This window comes from Poecilia latipinna, unplaced genomic scaffold (assembly GCF_001443285.1).
Source record: "Poecilia latipinna isolate Pla-1442-1.1 unplaced genomic scaffold, P_latipinna-1.0 Scaffold3581, whole genome shotgun sequence".
Lineage (NCBI taxonomy): Eukaryota > Metazoa > Chordata > Actinopteri > Cyprinodontiformes > Poeciliidae > Poecilia > Poecilia latipinna.
Genome location: NW_015116197.1, coordinates 56 through 17,328, shown reverse-complemented (window position 1 = coordinate 17,328; position 17,273 = coordinate 56). Strand labels below are relative to the sequence as shown.

The following is a 17,273-nucleotide window of genomic DNA, read 5'->3' as shown; positions in this document are numbered from 1 at the left end:
CCAATCACAGGACAGACACCGATCTGCACTGTCATCTGTATACAGAGGAACTATAATTGGTAAATGTTCTGCATTTGCAGAGCACAAGCTTGCAGAGTTTTCTCAAGGAGAAACTTAATTGCAATCTTGATGAAATGAAACTGATTATTTGAAGAAAGAGCGACTCGTCCTTGTTTTCAAGTTGATGGTTTAAAAAAAAAAAAAAAAAACGTTATCCTCTGGGCTAGCTTTCATATTAGCTTCAGGCTTGTTGAAGTTGGCTAAATCCAAAATCTGTCTACACAGGTTTTATCAAATTGTTCTTGAAATGAAATGGATACAGAATCAGAAACGCTGTGGTCCAGATTTTAACTGGATCACACTGAATTCACTGTGAATGAAAATACTGTAAACGTAAACCAAACTAAAATCAGAGAATAAGAAAGTTAGAAACACAGCCTTCAAGAGAAAAAGTGTCGTGTCTTGATCTCCTTTAAGGCCTGCCGTCCGATTGTAGATTTTTGGGAAGTGAAACAGCTGCTTCAGTGTATTCATACTGATGGATGCAGCTTTCAGTGGTGAGAAAGAACAGGGGCCTCATGTATAAGGCATGCCTACGCACAAAACAGCACCCTATTTTACACACAAGATGGCATATATAAAATGTACTTTGCGTCAAAGTTTGCATAAATATACGCAAACCTTTCCTATGAACAATATCAATATATAAAGCACACAGTGAATCTGACTACACTCAGTTATTTTTGACCAAAAAGCATCAAATCTGATATTTTTTTCATGGTTTTAATAGTTTAACACAATGAATCTGAACCACACCTATACTCCGTGAATAAGCTGACATGCACACAAAATAAAGAAAACAAAAATAAAAGGATGTGAAAACCTCATTAGAATGTAAATAATGTTCCTCAGGTTTTGTTTCACAAAGATGTAACGCATTGATCTGTGCGCCAAAGCACCTGGAATGCATCTATGAGGTAATTTAATTCTGACTGAAAAAAGAAAACAGGGTTGGATCAGCAGATGAACTCCAAACAGATTTGATTATTTTTAAGGTCATGAAAGTGTGTATCATCACTCATAGTGGCTGCGCAAAGGTGAGCCACGTAACTGGAGCGCTTTGGCTCTGGTGGAAAACATCGCCAATGGAAGGATTCAGAGGGAGCGACTGATCATATTGATCTAATGGGAAATGTTGTTGACGGTTTATTAGCATTTAGATGAATCCAGACTGATCATCCTAGAGCTCTGAGCAAAACTTAAAGAAGGAGCCGTGCGGTACCGGTACCGTTCCAGCTGGAGTCATCCTTCAGTCAATCAGTCTGCTTTGTGAATGCGCCTTATGGACATAAAGTGTCTTTATTCTGTAAATGTATAACTTACACACATGAATAAACCTCCGCATTCCCCACTCAAAGGACTTTCTGACACGCTGTCTGTCTTTAAATCCCGGCTGTTATTCAAACAGCCATTTGCAGGAATCTCTTTTTTAGTTTGATTTTTTTTCTGTATTATTTCATTTTTTCTGAGGCGACCTTATGAGCCCTGAATGCACCTTTTTAAATAAAATATCTAATTATTATAATAATACATATACTGCTACAAATAAGGACGTTGCCATGGTCGTTGCGTCACATGGTGGCAGACTTCTGGGTATTTATACTAATTCGCATTTTTATTCATGGGTGGGTACAGGGAAGTCCAGCAGCTATGTGCTATTTCCAGCAAATTAGGATTTATAGGGGAAAGATGCACAGCAACGTGCGTGCACACGGCTTTATACATCTGAATTTTGTTGTGTGCCGCAGTTTCTAAATTTGTCTATACGTCAAGTTTTAGTGTGAAAACTGCGCATTCTTTCATACATGAGGCCCCAGGTCATTTCTGTTTGGTTGGCACAAACAGTGGTTTGGACCACATTTAACACATCTGCGTTAAATGTCTTCCGAAAGGGTGAAACGTCCAGATGTTCATACATCTGTAGGAGGTTTTCTTCAACTGAGATGATGGAAACTGATCCCAGATCCTTTCAGCAGGTCAAAGCAATGAAAAACAACTGTAATCTGATATGAGAGTAAATATGGAACACGTTCAGCTTCCTGAACTTACATATTTGGTATGACAAAAACTCCCAGGAACTAAGTTCACTCCGTGTCTCACAGGTTGGATCTTGATCTCACAAACTACTGTACAACTGAGGCTCCAAATATATTTAACGACTGAGAAACGCCGCCCTGTTAGTACCTCAGACAATGCATTATATATGTAACCCATTTCATGCATAACAGGCCGTGGACAGCTATCTAAAAGCCATTTCCTTGTGTTTGCCAACTGCCAACTACTGGCCATCCACTGCAAGTGCAAGAAAATTTTACTTAAAAGTTAATTTGGTATTAAGTGGAGCTAATATGCTAACAAAGATCAAGTTAAGAACAAACATGAATATAATAACATAAAAAAATCCGGATGCTGCATTGTGAAAAACAAAAAGACTAATGGAACTAAATGTCCTTCGTAAAAGAAACTATGAATCTTGTGATTTTACAGACAAGACATGTTACAAGAAATTCATGAGGAACGCTCTGTTATGGACAAAAAGACTGTTTGTCTTTTCTCTGTTTTATCTGCTCAGATGCACACGGCTGCACACTGACTCAAGGCCGTGCAAAGACCTTTGGAGAAAGAAAAAGGAAACTCAGTAGCTGCTGGAAAAGGCCCTGCAGACAGTTAGGGTCCCTTCAAACATTCAAGAGCTATCCAAGCATTCAGGGACCCTCCAGATACTCAGAGGCTCCTAGAAATTATTGAATTGTGGTGTATGGAGGTGGTGAGTCTTAGAATTATTAGCTTAATTATGCTAGTTTTAATGCTAGTTAACGTTAAACACGTTTAAATATTAGACAAAATAAACATTTTGAATAGGCCCAAAATTTAGGTTAAATCAGATTCATGGTTCAATCATCATAATCTGATCAGTAGAATATTGTTTTTAAACTGACTGAAGATGAGCACATCAACAGAAAACTGGAGTATAGACATTTTTATAACGGCCTACTCACAAATAGACAGGCTATTTGTGAGCCTACCTCTTACATTGAATATAATTCCAGATTGTTGTATAACTTTTCTTCAGGTCAATTTAGAAAGTGAGCTGTTAGGTTAATTTTCTAAGCTATAGAAAAGTTATTGTTAGGGAAGCTCAAATGTGAAAAATTGGAGTGATATTGATATGTGATAGTAATACTGCTGTTTTGTTAGATTTACCAATACTTTACTTTATCTTTTTTTATCCGATTACCCGATTAATCGTAGGAATAATCGGTAGATTACTCGACTACTAAAATATTCGTTTACAAGAGCCCTACCATGCACTGATGATGTGGTTTCACTCAAGAGCAATTTGGACAAGCTTTCCCGCAGGTCCTCACTCTTTACTGAAATGTAGATAATTAAAGGTAGATAATGAATGAGCCAACTTACCACCAGCTAGCAACTTAGCAGCCTTCGTCCCTCCGGGCTCATTTTGTGACACACATTTCATTTCCATCGATTGTTGTCCAGTTGTGTTGTCATCTAAATATTTTTTAAGGTCGACTACATCGTGATAATAGTCGAGTCAATGTCGACTAGTTGCGTTGACGTCATAGTGACGTAAGCGCAAAAACCCTTCACAACTACTTGGAGGCTTTATCAGCTATTTTCACGGCAAATATTGACACCAGTATTAAAAGAGCAATAAACAGCAGCGGAGAAAAGTTCGTTGCACAAAGTCGGGTCTGACTTTTTTTTATTTTTTTTCCCAAACACCGGCTGATGCTGATGATCTCTGGATAGCTACTCGTATATAAGTCAAATTATCACACTGACCACAATGGTGCTTTTGGAACATCACAAACCAAACTTATTATGAACGGATCCCGTTTGGTTACAGTTGAATTTAACGAAACCTCCTGCTGCTCCTCCGCCCGTTGCGCAGCATTATCTCTGCTGACTCAGCAGCGGCTCTCTGAACCGACATGCAGACGGCGGCCAAGATCGCCTCTATCAGATCCTCAGGATGAAGCTTGGACTTGGTTTCCAGATGTAGTCAAACCACATCTTTATAAGAGCGTAAAGCTGCCAGGTTAAAAGCTTCAATACGCAGGGTGACGCTGATCAGTTGGGGTAGTTGAGGGATAAACAAGCATCATGACGCGTTGTCGCACATTACTCCGGTAGTTTTTTTTAAAGGAATTTTTCGGCACTAGTTTATTTCACAGCAGTCTGACTGTAAGGGGGCAGAGAGAGCGGAGAGAGGCCTGGGCCCAGCGAATGGAGGACGGGAGTCGGACTCCTGACGGGCTAAAGTTTCTGTATGTTAACCACTGCGCTGAACAACGCCCCTATTACGGGAGCCTATGCTGTAATTTTTTACAGTTTGTCTTTGTTAAATTATTTACATTTTTATACAATTTGAGCTTTCTGACGAACTCCACCTTCTTTCATTTCCTTGGAAAAATCTGTTTAGTCATGTGATTGCGACTAGTCGACTAGCCCAGAAAAAAGTCATTGCAGAGAAAAGAATCGACTAGTCGACTAATTGGTGCAACCCCTACTCTGCACGGCCCTGTTAATAAGGGGAAATGTTTGGTTATTACTGAAATAAACTATCAATGGAACAAGAACTTTTTTCAAGTTTCTATAGAATGATGAGATGTTAAAGTTTCTCTGTATGCAGATGACGGCTCCCTGGTGAGGTGCTCTGGGCACGTCCAACCAGGAGGAGGCCCTGGGGAAGACCCAGGACACCCTAGAGGGACTATGTCTCTCGGCTGGCCTGGGAACTGCTTAATTAAGCTGGAAGAAGTGGCTGGGTAGAGGGAAGTCTGGGCCTCCCTTCTGAAGCTGCTGCCCCCATGACCCGACCCCGGATTAAGCGGAAGAAGATGGAAGAATGGATGGTGAAATTGTGTGTTTTTGATATTATAACATAGAAATTATAACAACAAAAAATCAGCTCCATTGAGGGGGTCCCTTAGTGGCCTTGGGGCCCAAAGTTGCTGCTTAGTTTGCTTATGCCTTGGGCCGGTCCTGGTCCTGATGTGTGTGGTTTGTACCTAAATGCAGCAGGCAGGAGACAAAAAACTTCTGTTGTAGATTTAATTAAAAAATCTAACTTAAAGAAAAACAAAGAGCAAGGAACAAAAATAAACCCAAACCAGAGACATGAAGAGACCAAGAGGAAACCAGGGAGAAGGGATGAGGAGCAGTGGCCTGGAGTAACAAGACGAACCGACGAGTAACAGTCTGAGATTTGACTAATTAGAGACGTGATTATATATTCATCTGCTAATAAAAAAAAACATCTGTTTTATGTGGCTAAAACTTAGTTTAGTGTAAAGTGGAGCTAATATGCTAACAAAGTTCAAGTTAAGGACACGCACTAATATAAAAAATAGATAAAAAGCCCTGATGCCACAATGTGAAAAACATAAATGTAACTAAAATGTCCTTTGTAAAAGAAACTATGAATCTTGTGATTTTATAAACAAGAAATGTTACAATAAATTCATAAGGAACACTCTGTTATGGACAAAGGGACTTTGTCTTTTCTCTGTTTTATCTGCTCTCGTACACGACTACAGGCTGACATTACGACAACATTTAAGACTGACGACAGTCACAAGAAAAACTGATGAAGGCAGGAAACACATTGGAGAGGAAGCAGAATGAGGAGAAAATAAAGCAGAACTCGCTCTACAATCTTCACTTGGTGTCTCCCCTAAGATGAGCTGAGTGGAGCTCAGCTGGACGGTGAATCTGCTCTGTATCTGATCCATTTGGGTGACCTGGAAACATTTGATGATTTTCTGCACTAAACCCTGTTTTATATTTAACCAAAGCTCATTATTTCTCAAGGTAATAATGCTGGGATTTTATTCGGGTCCTTTGGTGCACCAAGACCCGAGAGAATAAATGAATCAATGAAAGAAATAAAACAAATCTTTGCTTGTGTCATGATAAATGTCTTTATTTTTGTCACATCACTAACACACTTTATGGGTCACTTCTACCACATAGGTCCTGTGTAAAGCCTTGCACAAATAAGGTGATGCTTGTTTGTAAAAAAAAAAAAAAAAGAAGAAAACACAAGTTTTTGCATCAGTGATACACTTCACACAAATCTGCTTTTTACACAAACATCCAACATAAACCTTCACTTTTAAATTGAAAACATAAAAATCCAATGAAAATATTTTACAACAAACATTCTTATTTTCTAAGTACAGAAAGGAAAGCAGGCAAGTGTGGCAGCTGACTGTATTTCTACAAGGCGAAGCGTTTCTGGTGTAAAGCATTTTCCTCAGTAGCCTGTGAGATATCCATTGCATAAGCTGCCTTATTGCTGTTGCATACACATACAAATTAATGTTAGCTACAATACTGTGCATGTCTTTTCAAAGTACTGTCCTTTCTTCCTATATGCTTCTTTGAGAACCATGCAGTGATGATGCTGTGAATGGATTTGTTTCTTAGTAATGGAGCGGCTCTAAGCATGTCAGCTTTAGCTCTTTCTTTTATAATGTCTTCTTCTGTTTTCATTACTTCACACAAGAGCAGCTTACCTGCCTATGAAATATACCACACATTTATTTCACAGGTTCAAAAGCACTGATGTATTAAGATATTTGCTATAATATCACAGCGCTATGAAAACTCAACACAACAGACATAATGGAAGACAAGAATAAAACATCAGTTCAACCATTTAACATTTTTTTGATTGAACCTTTTCTACATATTCACTTTTTAATCTAATTTAATCCGTTTTTTTCATTGTTTCTTAAGTTATGTTTATTTTGCTTTTTCTTTTACTTCCATGGCATTCTGGCTTTGTTTTGTTGTCTTTCCCTACCTTTTCCTTCCTTGTCTTAGTATCTGGTTTTCTGACCTTAGTCTTGAGTAAACATAGTGAAAATTGGTCATTCATTTTAATTTTGTAGTCATTTCCTTCCAGCAGACTGTTAGCTTGGAATGAAAACCATCTAGTTATTTATTTTTTAATAAGGAAATGAGTCAAAGTTTAGAAATAAATGAAATATAAGTAATAATAAACAAATATCAGGTGACAGTCCATCTTGATTTTTTAAATTTTATTTTGCTTTGAAATAGTTGAAGGCTTTGAAATATTAAGTGGTCCATATCTGTGGTTTCCTAATATAAGATGAGGGTGAGATCGCTTCAGAAATTAAACTAAATTACCAGAGAGATCATGGAGAAGCACATTTATGCTAAAAGTATTAGAAGAGATAAAAACAGTATCTACGACAAGATAAAATAAATGTATTGTATTGGCAGTTGATGCTGTCTCTTTTAGGCCTCATCTCACCAAACTGGTGCCAGTGCCTAACTGGTTCAAGAACTTATTAAACTATAATTATCTGCATTTCCACCAAGTCAGTAAGTGCTACTTCTGTAAAAAAAAAAAAAGAAACCAGCAGCCATCATGATCACCGTGCCTGAAACGCCGCAGTTTAGTTTTGAAAATACAGCAGGATGATAAAAAGAAACAGAAACCCAACACCTCACACTGCAAACGCACCAATTTCTACCATTTTTAGTCGAGTTTGTAACTCAAATATCTTAGTAGACTTGAAATTAGACTAAACTAACTTTGCAGCCAGATGGAGGAGTTTGTTTTAAGCAAATAATTCCTTAATATTGGCAAAAAAAAAAATACGAGTTTTTTCCAATCTGCCAGTGGATCTAGTACTTTTTAAAAATCAATAGTAAGGAATTATTAACTTTAAACAAGCTCATATTTGAAGCTAAAGAGTTACTTGTTGATTTTGTCTTAGTGAGCTAAGACATTTGCACTAGGAACTAAACCAAAACAATTTGGTAAGATTTTGTGTTTTTGCAGAGCAGTAACGGTAAGATGCTGGATTAGAATCAGAACTACATACGCAAACTTATTTTCCTGCACCTTATTTTGAAATCACTCCTCAAGATGTTTAAGTAAGTCATTATTTTAAATTTAAACAACAAAACTTATTTCTAAATCAGTTTGATAACACCGAGGGACTCTTAAAATCTCCACAGTTTTAATAAATTATGCCCTAGCAGCTGTTTAATCCTCTGTTCTGTTCTTGTGCAGATCAGCTGATCAGGATTATGAAGCGTTCACAAGTAGGAAGGCACCAACATGAAACTTTGGACAGATATTGAAATCCGATGTTAACAGTGCTGCTATGACCAATAACATGATATTTTATCCTTCCCTTCCTTTTTCACACTGTAAGAAAACAACCAAAACGCTGACATTGCTTTTCCATTGCCTGGAAACAATCCTGTGCTGCGTTTATCACCGTCACATGACCAAATAGCAACCACCTGAGACTAAATGAAACGTCTGTATTTTAACAGTGTAGGATGGTGAATTTCTTACGCTGCCATTTTGCTAGTCACAAGCTGCAAGTTTGGGGACCACCAGTAGTTCAATAAATCAAAATTTCTTTACTAGCTGGAGTTACAAACCACTGGTTTTCAGCTAGCAGTTTCTTGGACATCACATTTTTGGTACTACAATATTAAGCTCTGGTATTTGTTCATAGATTCAGCTTAAGAAATGAGCAAAAACAGTTTGTTTTTTGCGACAAACTGCCATCAACTATGAGGCAAAATATCTTTGCTCAAAACTCTGTTTCATGCCTGAATGATTCAGAGGTCAGCAGCTTAACAAGCAACAAAAACAATCTGCAGAAAAACCTTCAGAAATCATGAAATATTGATCAGGACTATTGTAAGAACCTGAGAAAGGCTGGAGCAAAGTAAAAACAAATGAGAAGACTTGTGTTGCATATTGATAATGATTAATTAATAATCTAACACACACTGGCCGCAGCGATGTCTGTGATCAACAACAGGGAGAGTATTTTAAATCGTGTATGGAAAATATGCACATTATCCGTTTTTTGTTAGTTTGCCAAAGAGTGGAAAAAAAACATGAACAGATCAATCAACAAGGTTTTCAACATTATCTCACACATTAAAATATATGTTTTAAATTAAAATCCAAATGAAGACAATGTGGATATCTCTACTAATTATTTGGGTTATTATCAGTTTTAATTAGTCCGTTTGAAGGCAGCAATTGTTGATGCACAATTTAATGCAGCAAGGTGAAACTCGCATATTGCCTGGAAGTATTGCATTAAGCGATAAATATTGCTAACAGCTAACCGAAACTCAAAATAAAGCTGTTAATAAAACTTAAAAATTACCAAGGATAATTTAAAAAGTATTTTAATACAGAAACCATGCAGTTTTTTCAGTCATTGATATTATTCACAGTGTGAAAGCCATTTCCTTGAAAGTATCTGGAGATCCGAATCCAATCATATGAATGGAATGTTGAGTGGAAGGAAAAAGTGTGGTAGACATCAACACTTTCTGTAGGCTTATAATGTTATATTAAAGGTCATTTTTTTTATTAGTCTTGTCTAATATTCAGACTTATGAAACTTTGAAGACGTTTGGCTCATCATTAACTCTAATCCATTTCATCAAGATTAACAAAAGTAATCGATTTTAATCCCTACCTGTACAATGAATCTTTATAATATATGAGTTACTGAGATCCTTTAATAATAGTAATTTCACCTCATATTCTATATAATGTTTCACGTGAAGACGTTCACACTTTTCAAACCTTGAAACCGATAACATGATCCCATACCAGCGGACCACGAACAAACAAATAACGTGTCAAGTGGTAACTGTCACAAGCCTGTGTAATGCTCAGATATTTGAAATGCCATCACTTTACATTCCTAGTTCATGTAACATAATCTGTCTGCACAAAAGAGCAGACAGAATAAATAATTCATGGATGAACTCTATGATGACCTAAAAACATCTCATAACTCTGCAACGTTAGTTGGACCTCTTATCCAAATGTCATATTTGCAGGTTTTTGTACGTCATTTGTGTTTCTACTGCTTCTAAAAACAGCCAAACGTTTAAAAAAAACACCCAGCTGTTTTTTGGAAACAAGCTAAAGTTTTATGGTGTCTGGAAAATGAGCCGCTTCAAAAACCTCCTGAATGTTAAGTGACATTAGGTGGGCACTGCGCTGTTACCTAGCAACCCCAGACGAGCCCTGCCTGTTACCTAGCAACCAAAGTGGGACTGAAGCTTGTTTGGTCAGCTGGTTTCACTGCTGTATGCTGTACAATGGCTGCTGGAAGTTGATGATTTACCATCTACAAACCACTTGATACGTTCTTGTTGGCTGTACAGAAGGCTCTTCTAATGCTTTTCAAGGATGTACGGTTGTATAATTATGTATCTGTTTTCAGCCATTGTCATGTGTGAGTGTAAACGTTGAATTTGGGGCGCGGCCAGCAGCTTATTTGGATTTAAAGTGACATGAAGCCTAAAACAGCTCATTCTGAAAAGAACAGAGTAAATGTCATCATCTAATAATTATTTTGTGCAAAGAAAATGCCCACAGACCTATCCTAACCAAGATTGGTCTATGGGCAAGGAAGCAAAATAGGTCACCTTTAAGGGTTAACTCTTAAAAATCTGTATGCAGTCCAGATATTGAAAGAGCCATGAGTTTACATTCTTATTTTCTGTAATATAATCTGTCTGCTCAAAAAGATAAATAATTTATAGATGAACTCTATGACTGCTTAAAAAGATTTCATAACTCTCCAACAAGTTAGTTAATACAAGAATGCTTTTATATATTGAACAGCTGAACTGGAAATGTTAGCTTTTCCTTTACTTTACACTAAATTCTCTCTAAAGTCCACAAACTGCACCATCTGTTTGCGAGCGTGGGAGATGACTGGTGTGAGTGGAGTACCAGGCATGGCAGAACCAGGAGTGGAAGCTGCAGGTGTGGTGGCTCCAGGTGTTCCTCCTGGAGTGGTACCCGGTGTTGTGCCGGGAGTGGCAGGAATGATGACAACCGGCGCCGGGCCGGGGCTTTCAGCTCCACCTGCAGCCTCCAGTCGAGGAGTGGACGTGACAAAGCGGGCTTCTCTGATCCGATAGGGTCTTCTGTAGGAGGAAATAGGCGACAGCTCTGAGCCCCAGCCCAGGTAGCTGCCGCTGGACGGCGACGGAGCATCTGCACTGAAATATAGAGTAGTGTTGGATTCTGCTGGGGTTCCCTCCTTCTTCTCTGGGGAGGCCAACAGGAGAGGAGAGCGGCGCTCAGGGGACCAGCCGGGCGTCTTGATGTCCAGAGACGCCACGGAGGAGGACGCCTCTGTGAGAGACGCGGCGTTGCTGTCGATGTGGCGCAGGCTTCCGCCATGTTGAGGAGATGACAGAGACAGTGAGCCGTAGGCAGCGCTCTGGAAGTCCTCATCACCTTCAGATTTAGAGAAAACAGTTAATGTCCAATGCTGTGTTTCCACTCACCTTAAAATTGCATAAATTACAATAATAAAATGCTTAATAGAAAGAAGGTAATTAAAATTTTGTTTCAAGAAAAGGTTTTGTTGCCAGGCAGAGGTGGGCAGAGGACCCAAAACTTGTACTTGGATAAAAGTAGCACTTCTTCAACATAGTTTTACTCAAGTAGAAGTAAAAAGTAGCTGTAAAAAAGTATTTGGTAAAAAGTCTACTGATCAAATTAATCAGTCATTTAATATTTAAAAAGTACATCCTCAGATGGAGAAAAATATAAAGTTAAGGGAAATTTTTTGGTACTTTAAGGACGAAAATGACAATAATTCATATAGATAACAAAAAAGAACAAAACCAGGCAAAAGAAAATCAGATCAAATCAGTTTCTTTCAGTGCTGTGGTGGCGCACGGGCAAAGCACAGCCCACATTTTGAGGCCTTAGTCCTTGTGGCAGCTGTCACAGGTTCGATTCTGGTGACCTTTGCCAAATGTCTTCCCCCTCTCTCATTACCCTGTTTCCTGTCGAACTACTTTCAAATAAAGACCACTAGAGCCAACCAAACCTTTAAAAAAAATCAGTTTCTTTTAATAAAAAAACTAGTGAAACTTTACAAAAACTGCAGGTGTGTCTGGTGAATTTTTGGATATAAACACGTTTGTTTTTCATTCAGTAGGTAGAAAATCCATAAGTTTTACTCAAGTAAAAGTAGTGATAATTCATCATAAAATTACTCAAGTTAAAAGTACAGGGTAATAAATATACTCCGAAAAGTAAAAAAGTTACTCAAGTAAATGTAATTGAGCAAATGTTACTTGTTACTACCCAGCTCTGGCACCAGGATGATATAGTTTTTCCACAATATTGAAATTATTATATTTTGTGTGATGTGTGATTTTAATTGCATTTCTTATTTAAAGTTGCAGTATGTAACTTTTATAAAAAGTATTTTTGACATATTTGTTGAAACTGTCACCTTGTCGTGACAATAAAACAGATAATCTGTGAAAAACAATCAAGCTCCTCTGCCTTCTCCCACTGCTAACTAGAAACAGCCACTCAGAAACAGGAGGCGGGTCTTAGCGCCGTCAATCACACGTGTTTAAGAGCGAAGGGTGTATATGCAAACTGTCTCAAAACAGTAATTACAGCTTGCTTCTACTGCCCCCACATGGCCAAACACTTTATAACAGTGCTTCTGGTTTCCCACCTTTATCGTCTGATGGAGCTGCACTTAATTCGTCCTCTGCGGTTTCCTCAGGAATGGCCTCCTGGAAAGGGATGATCTCTGGAAATCTCATGTCCTTGATGGTTGTGGGAGGAGCTTTTCTCACTGGTCGGGCCACAACGCTGCTGTGAGCTGGTTTAGGTGGCTGGACGACTTCACTCACCTGGGGTACAGAAAAGAAAAGACAGCTAAAGCTGGCGACTGCAGTCAACACAGATACACACAGTTTTCATCTTTCATCAATTTCACACCGACTGGGTTTCAGTTCAAGGTTTCTGACAGAACATCTTGCCTGAGGAGTTTGGACGACCTGTGGTGGAGGAGGTGGGGGGGCCGGTTGAGGAACTGGGTGTGAGATTTGAAGAACTCTCAGCTGAGGAGGTGGAACCTGACAAATAGGAATTAAAAAAGCCCCCATTACATTATTTCAAAATAAACCAATCTTGTCTGGAAGAGAGGACATTTTTCCTCATTCCACAAACACAAACAGCAATAAAGTTCACACTTTGTAACTTTGTAACTTAAAATAAAGGTAAAATTAAGGGAGTTTTCAACTGCTTGGATTAGGGACCCAATATTGCAACATTTGTTACATTTTCAGCTGGTGCTGTTCGCTGTCACACTACATTGTGTCAAACAAACCAAATTAATTTAATAACCTGTTTCACCCTTTGCCTGAGGTGGCGCTACACCAAGAACCACTGAAGGAAACAACATGAAACCTGCTGAAGGAGACACCAAGCATAACTTCCTTCATCGTTAAATGTAAACTAAAATGAAGTCAGGTTGTTTTACTTCTCTTTTGTCTTTGGTAAAAGACCACAAGTCATTTCTTCTTCTAGTACCCAGAATGCCCTGCACTATAGTCCACTTCCTGCATTTGGAGCGGTTGCATCCACATATGCATTCGAACCGCACCAGAGTTCACTTCAACCAAACAGAGACCTGGGTTTGGCAATTTTGGTCTCTATTAGAGTTCGATTGTGCATTCACAACTCCAGGACTTTCTAGATAAACAAACTAGAGTTTGATTAAAACAAACTAAACGGGGCCTGGTGTGAATGCACCTTAAATTTAATCATTAAACATAGACCAGTAGTTCAGGAGAGCAACAAACCCGGGGTACGTGATGCATGTCAGGGGAGTGAACTTCTTCGGGGAGACCCATGAGTCCGGCCAGTCCGCCTTCTCCGTACGCTGACCAGATCCTGGAAACGTCTCCTGTCTTAAGAGCTAAACGAATCAGCAGCCAGTGGTGATGCTTCCAGCCTTCCCATTGGATGGGCAGGTCCATGAGGGTCCCACCTCCTGAAAATAAAGTTTTAACTATGTTTTGTTTAAACAATATACTGTTTTTATAAACAAAAATAATAATAAAAAAAAACTAAGTAAAATGTATTTTAAAAAGTGGCACATCTGGAACTCAAACAAAACGGGTCAAAATAGAAAGTAAAAAATAAAATACTTATTTAACGCACATTACAAAAACAGTTACAAAAATGATAAATATGCAGACAAGTTGATCACCGACCAGACAATGTTGTACGGTGATGGAAATTGGGCTCGACTTTCTCCTCCAGTGAGAGTGTAGATCCACGCTCCATGCAAGCCCCACCGATCCCCCTGTGGCGAATACTCTGGAAGATCTCAAAAGACTTGGGGTGCAGGAAACGGTAGTACAGCACCAACGCTATCACACCTGCAGAGGGAAAGCACTCATCAGACAGCAGACTTTCAATAAAAACATTCAGGGAAAACAGAAAGTTTTAAAATGTCAGTGTATGCTGTATAGAGAAACGGGCTGCATGCCTTACCAATGAGGAAGCTGCAGAAGACTGCAGCCGGGATCCCCACAGTGTCCCAGGACACCATCGCAAAAAACCAGGAGGAGGCCAGAAGAAGAAGAGCGTTCTCTAAAAACATGACCTGTTGGTTGTAGAGGGGGTTGAAATTTATGAAAAAATAAGACCTTACTGTCTCTCGTGGGTACATTTTACAATGTTATCTAACATTTTAGCAGATTTCAGATTTAATTAACATCAGATTAATTGCCTCCATCTCTCTTATGTCTTTCTGGTTGAGATCAGAAATGTGACTTTGATTTGAAATTGCTGGCTTTCCTACCCCTGATTAAAAGCACATCCCTGCAGCATGAAGCTGCCACCATCTTATTTCATGGAAGGAATGTTAGGGACTTACTCCACATATAGCGCTTTGCATTTGCACCACAAAGATCAATCTTGTTGTCATCTGCCTTGTTTATCTACTGCAGACAATGCTTTCTTTTAACAGAGGTTTTCTTGCTGCCATTATTAAACAAATGCCAGAGAGATGAGCTAGCAGACAGATGTACCAGGTAAAACGCAGCCATGCGGTATCTGGATGGACCGTACTTCACGTTGAGGAAGAGAAAGACGTGAACGGCTCCCAGGACGAGGTTGAAAATGCTCCATCGACCAGTTGAACGGATGATGTCTGTCTGCTGAGACACCATCCAGAAAGTCGCGCCCAGCCAGTGCACACCTGTCACAAACACACACTTCCAAAGTCAGTTTCAAACACATTATAAATATGAAGTAAAACGTTTAAAAGTAGGATGGAGGAAATGATAAACGTACTACTCTTACTGGAGCAAATTTTCTGGATTTTCTACCCACTGTGATTTTAGTCATTTAGTTGTTATTTTAGTCCAACATTCAGCAGGCACAGACACGCCTGCAGTTTTTGTTAAGATTTCATAAGTTTTACATTGAAAGAAATTGCAAAAATATTTATTTTACTTATTTTGTATTTTAAAATACCAAAACGTTCACATAACTTTATATTTTTGGTCCATCTGATGTAATTTTTAAGCATAATCGGTGTTTTCATCAGTTACTCAGTACCTGAGCCTTACCAAGTATTTTTTTTTTATTTTTACTTTTTCACTTGATTAAAATAGGTTGGAGTACTGCTACTCTTTGGTTACTCTTCCCGCCTCTTACACTGAGGTAACGGGACCGCGGCGTAAGCTCTTGGCTCACCAATGACTCCCAGGACCCACTGCTTGAAGATGCGTGTGAAGAGCATGAGCACAGCAAACCGGGATCCCAACATGCCAACCTGAATGAACACAGAATGCATCTTTACACACAGGAAACAGAAACGACTGCTGTGAGTTTCAGGCATATGTGCTGAATAACGCCCACCCTCCACAGGAGCCGGCAAAGAATGGCAGCTGGAGTCATGTGCAGGTGTCCCGGTCTGATGAGCGAGCAGGATCTGGCGTAGAGAACCAGCGCCCAGGCCAGAGACAGCAAACACACAGCAAAACACACCGAGGCTGCAGGGAGGAAAGAGCAGGGAGTTATTGCGCCCTCTACTGCGCATGCAGGGCTCTTTCAGGTCGTTTGTGGTTCACACTGGAGAACACATACAAGTGTTTCATGTATTCAGAAGTGTGAACGGCCACGGCAAAAACAAATCGGATTTGGGTCACTTCAAGCTGCAGAGTGAACGTAGCCAAAGTCCCTCTGAAGCTCAATCAAAAGGAACATTCTGGATTAGATTTTGTTGCAGCTTATTACACACATTACTGTTTATTTTTCTTTTTCTTTTAGTTTTTACAATTTAAAGTATTAATTTTATGAAATTTAAATTTTGTTGAGGATAACTGATTACATTTAAACGTTGTGAGCTATTCTGCTGTCTTTATTCAGCCACACACACTAATCACACACTGTGGTCTTTACATTCAGCTCACCAGGAGAGCGGACGCCTATGTCGGTACAGATCAGTACGTAGGTCTGGAGCAGCGTTTCGGGGAGCGTGACCACCAAGGCCTCAAACAGACGTAACGCAGATACATCAGCCTGCTGCATGATTTCTCCATACACATCCTCATCCGGGAGACGCATACAATCCCACAGCCTGCCGGGGACAAACATGGCAGCCAATGATCAGACATAAGGTTAAATGAAATAAATGTACAGCTTTGTAAAGTCAGCCCACCTTTTAAAGATTCCCAGGTGTAATATGTGAGTCCATCTGAGAGATTTCCTGGGGATTTTTCCATCTGAGAGATACCACAGATAACTGAGCCACTGTGGACCCCAGCCTGCAAACACACAGGGGAAGAAAAGTTTAAATTAATGCAGTTTTCACTCTCTGCCTGTATATGGATTTATTTGGTCTGATTTTTTTTTACCTGGTAGAAGGAAGAGTGCCGTGAAGCCAGCAAGATGAGCATAGCAGTAGTTGTGGCCAATCCAAATGTAATACACAAAGCAGTAGATTACTGGGAAAAACACAGGAAACACAGTAAATAAAGGAGAACTTTAATGTAAAATTCACATTTTACGTTTTTACAGAGAGCCTGATTTCTCACAGAAAATAAAATAAGTATGTCTAATTCTGCAGCCTGTCTGAATGTGAGTTAAAGATTTATGAACTGCAAGCTTCAAAGGGTTGTAATTTAAAAATTTAACTATAATACAAACAGTGTCAGCAGAAAATTGTTATATCTTGATTGTTATTTTAACAGTTATTTATAAACATATACATATTTTTAAATTGTGCTCCTGGTGTCTATGCTGGAGTAACATATGCACACTATAACTGAAAATTATTTGATTCTTACTTTACAAATGCGTACACTGTGAC

General features: G+C 39.0%; 1 protein-coding gene across 1 annotated transcript; it reads right to left on the bottom strand.

The window, feature by feature from the left end:
• Nucleotides 1-5,989: 5,989 nt before the first annotated feature.
• Nucleotides 5,990-16,916, bottom strand: LOC106941274 (uncharacterized). Its single transcript, XM_015024237.1, has 12 exons — nt 16,819-16,916; nt 16,623-16,728; nt 16,375-16,541; nt 15,821-15,954; nt 15,656-15,734; nt 14,986-15,155; nt 14,447-14,558; nt 14,164-14,331; nt 13,750-13,940; nt 12,918-13,020; nt 12,615-12,833; nt 5,990-11,368 (listed from the first exon to the last, which is right to left on the bottom strand). The coding sequence occupies exons 3-12, from the start codon at nt 16,526-16,528 to the stop codon at nt 10,776-10,778; spliced, it is 1,923 nt and encodes a 640-aa protein (XP_014879723.1). The 5' UTR covers nt 16,529-16,541; nt 16,623-16,728; nt 16,819-16,916; the 3' UTR covers nt 5,990-10,775.
• Between the last annotated feature and the right edge of the window lie 357 nt (nt 16,917-17,273).

Excerpts from the sequence above, each read along its gene's own strand:
- LOC106941274 (XM_015024237.1), bottom strand. The coding sequence starts at position 16,528 with ATGCGTCTCCCGGATGAGGATGTGTATGGAGAAATCATGCAGCAGGCT. Across the intron at positions 15,955-16,374 it reads CATAGGCGTCCGCTCTCCTG|CCTCGGTGTGTTTTGCTGTG; the intron begins GTGAGCTGAATG and ends TCCTCCCTGCAG. Across the intron at positions 15,156-15,655 it reads GTGGGTCCTGGGAGTCATTG|GTGTGCACTGGCTGGGCGCG; the intron begins GTGAGCCAAGAG and ends TGTTTGTGACAG.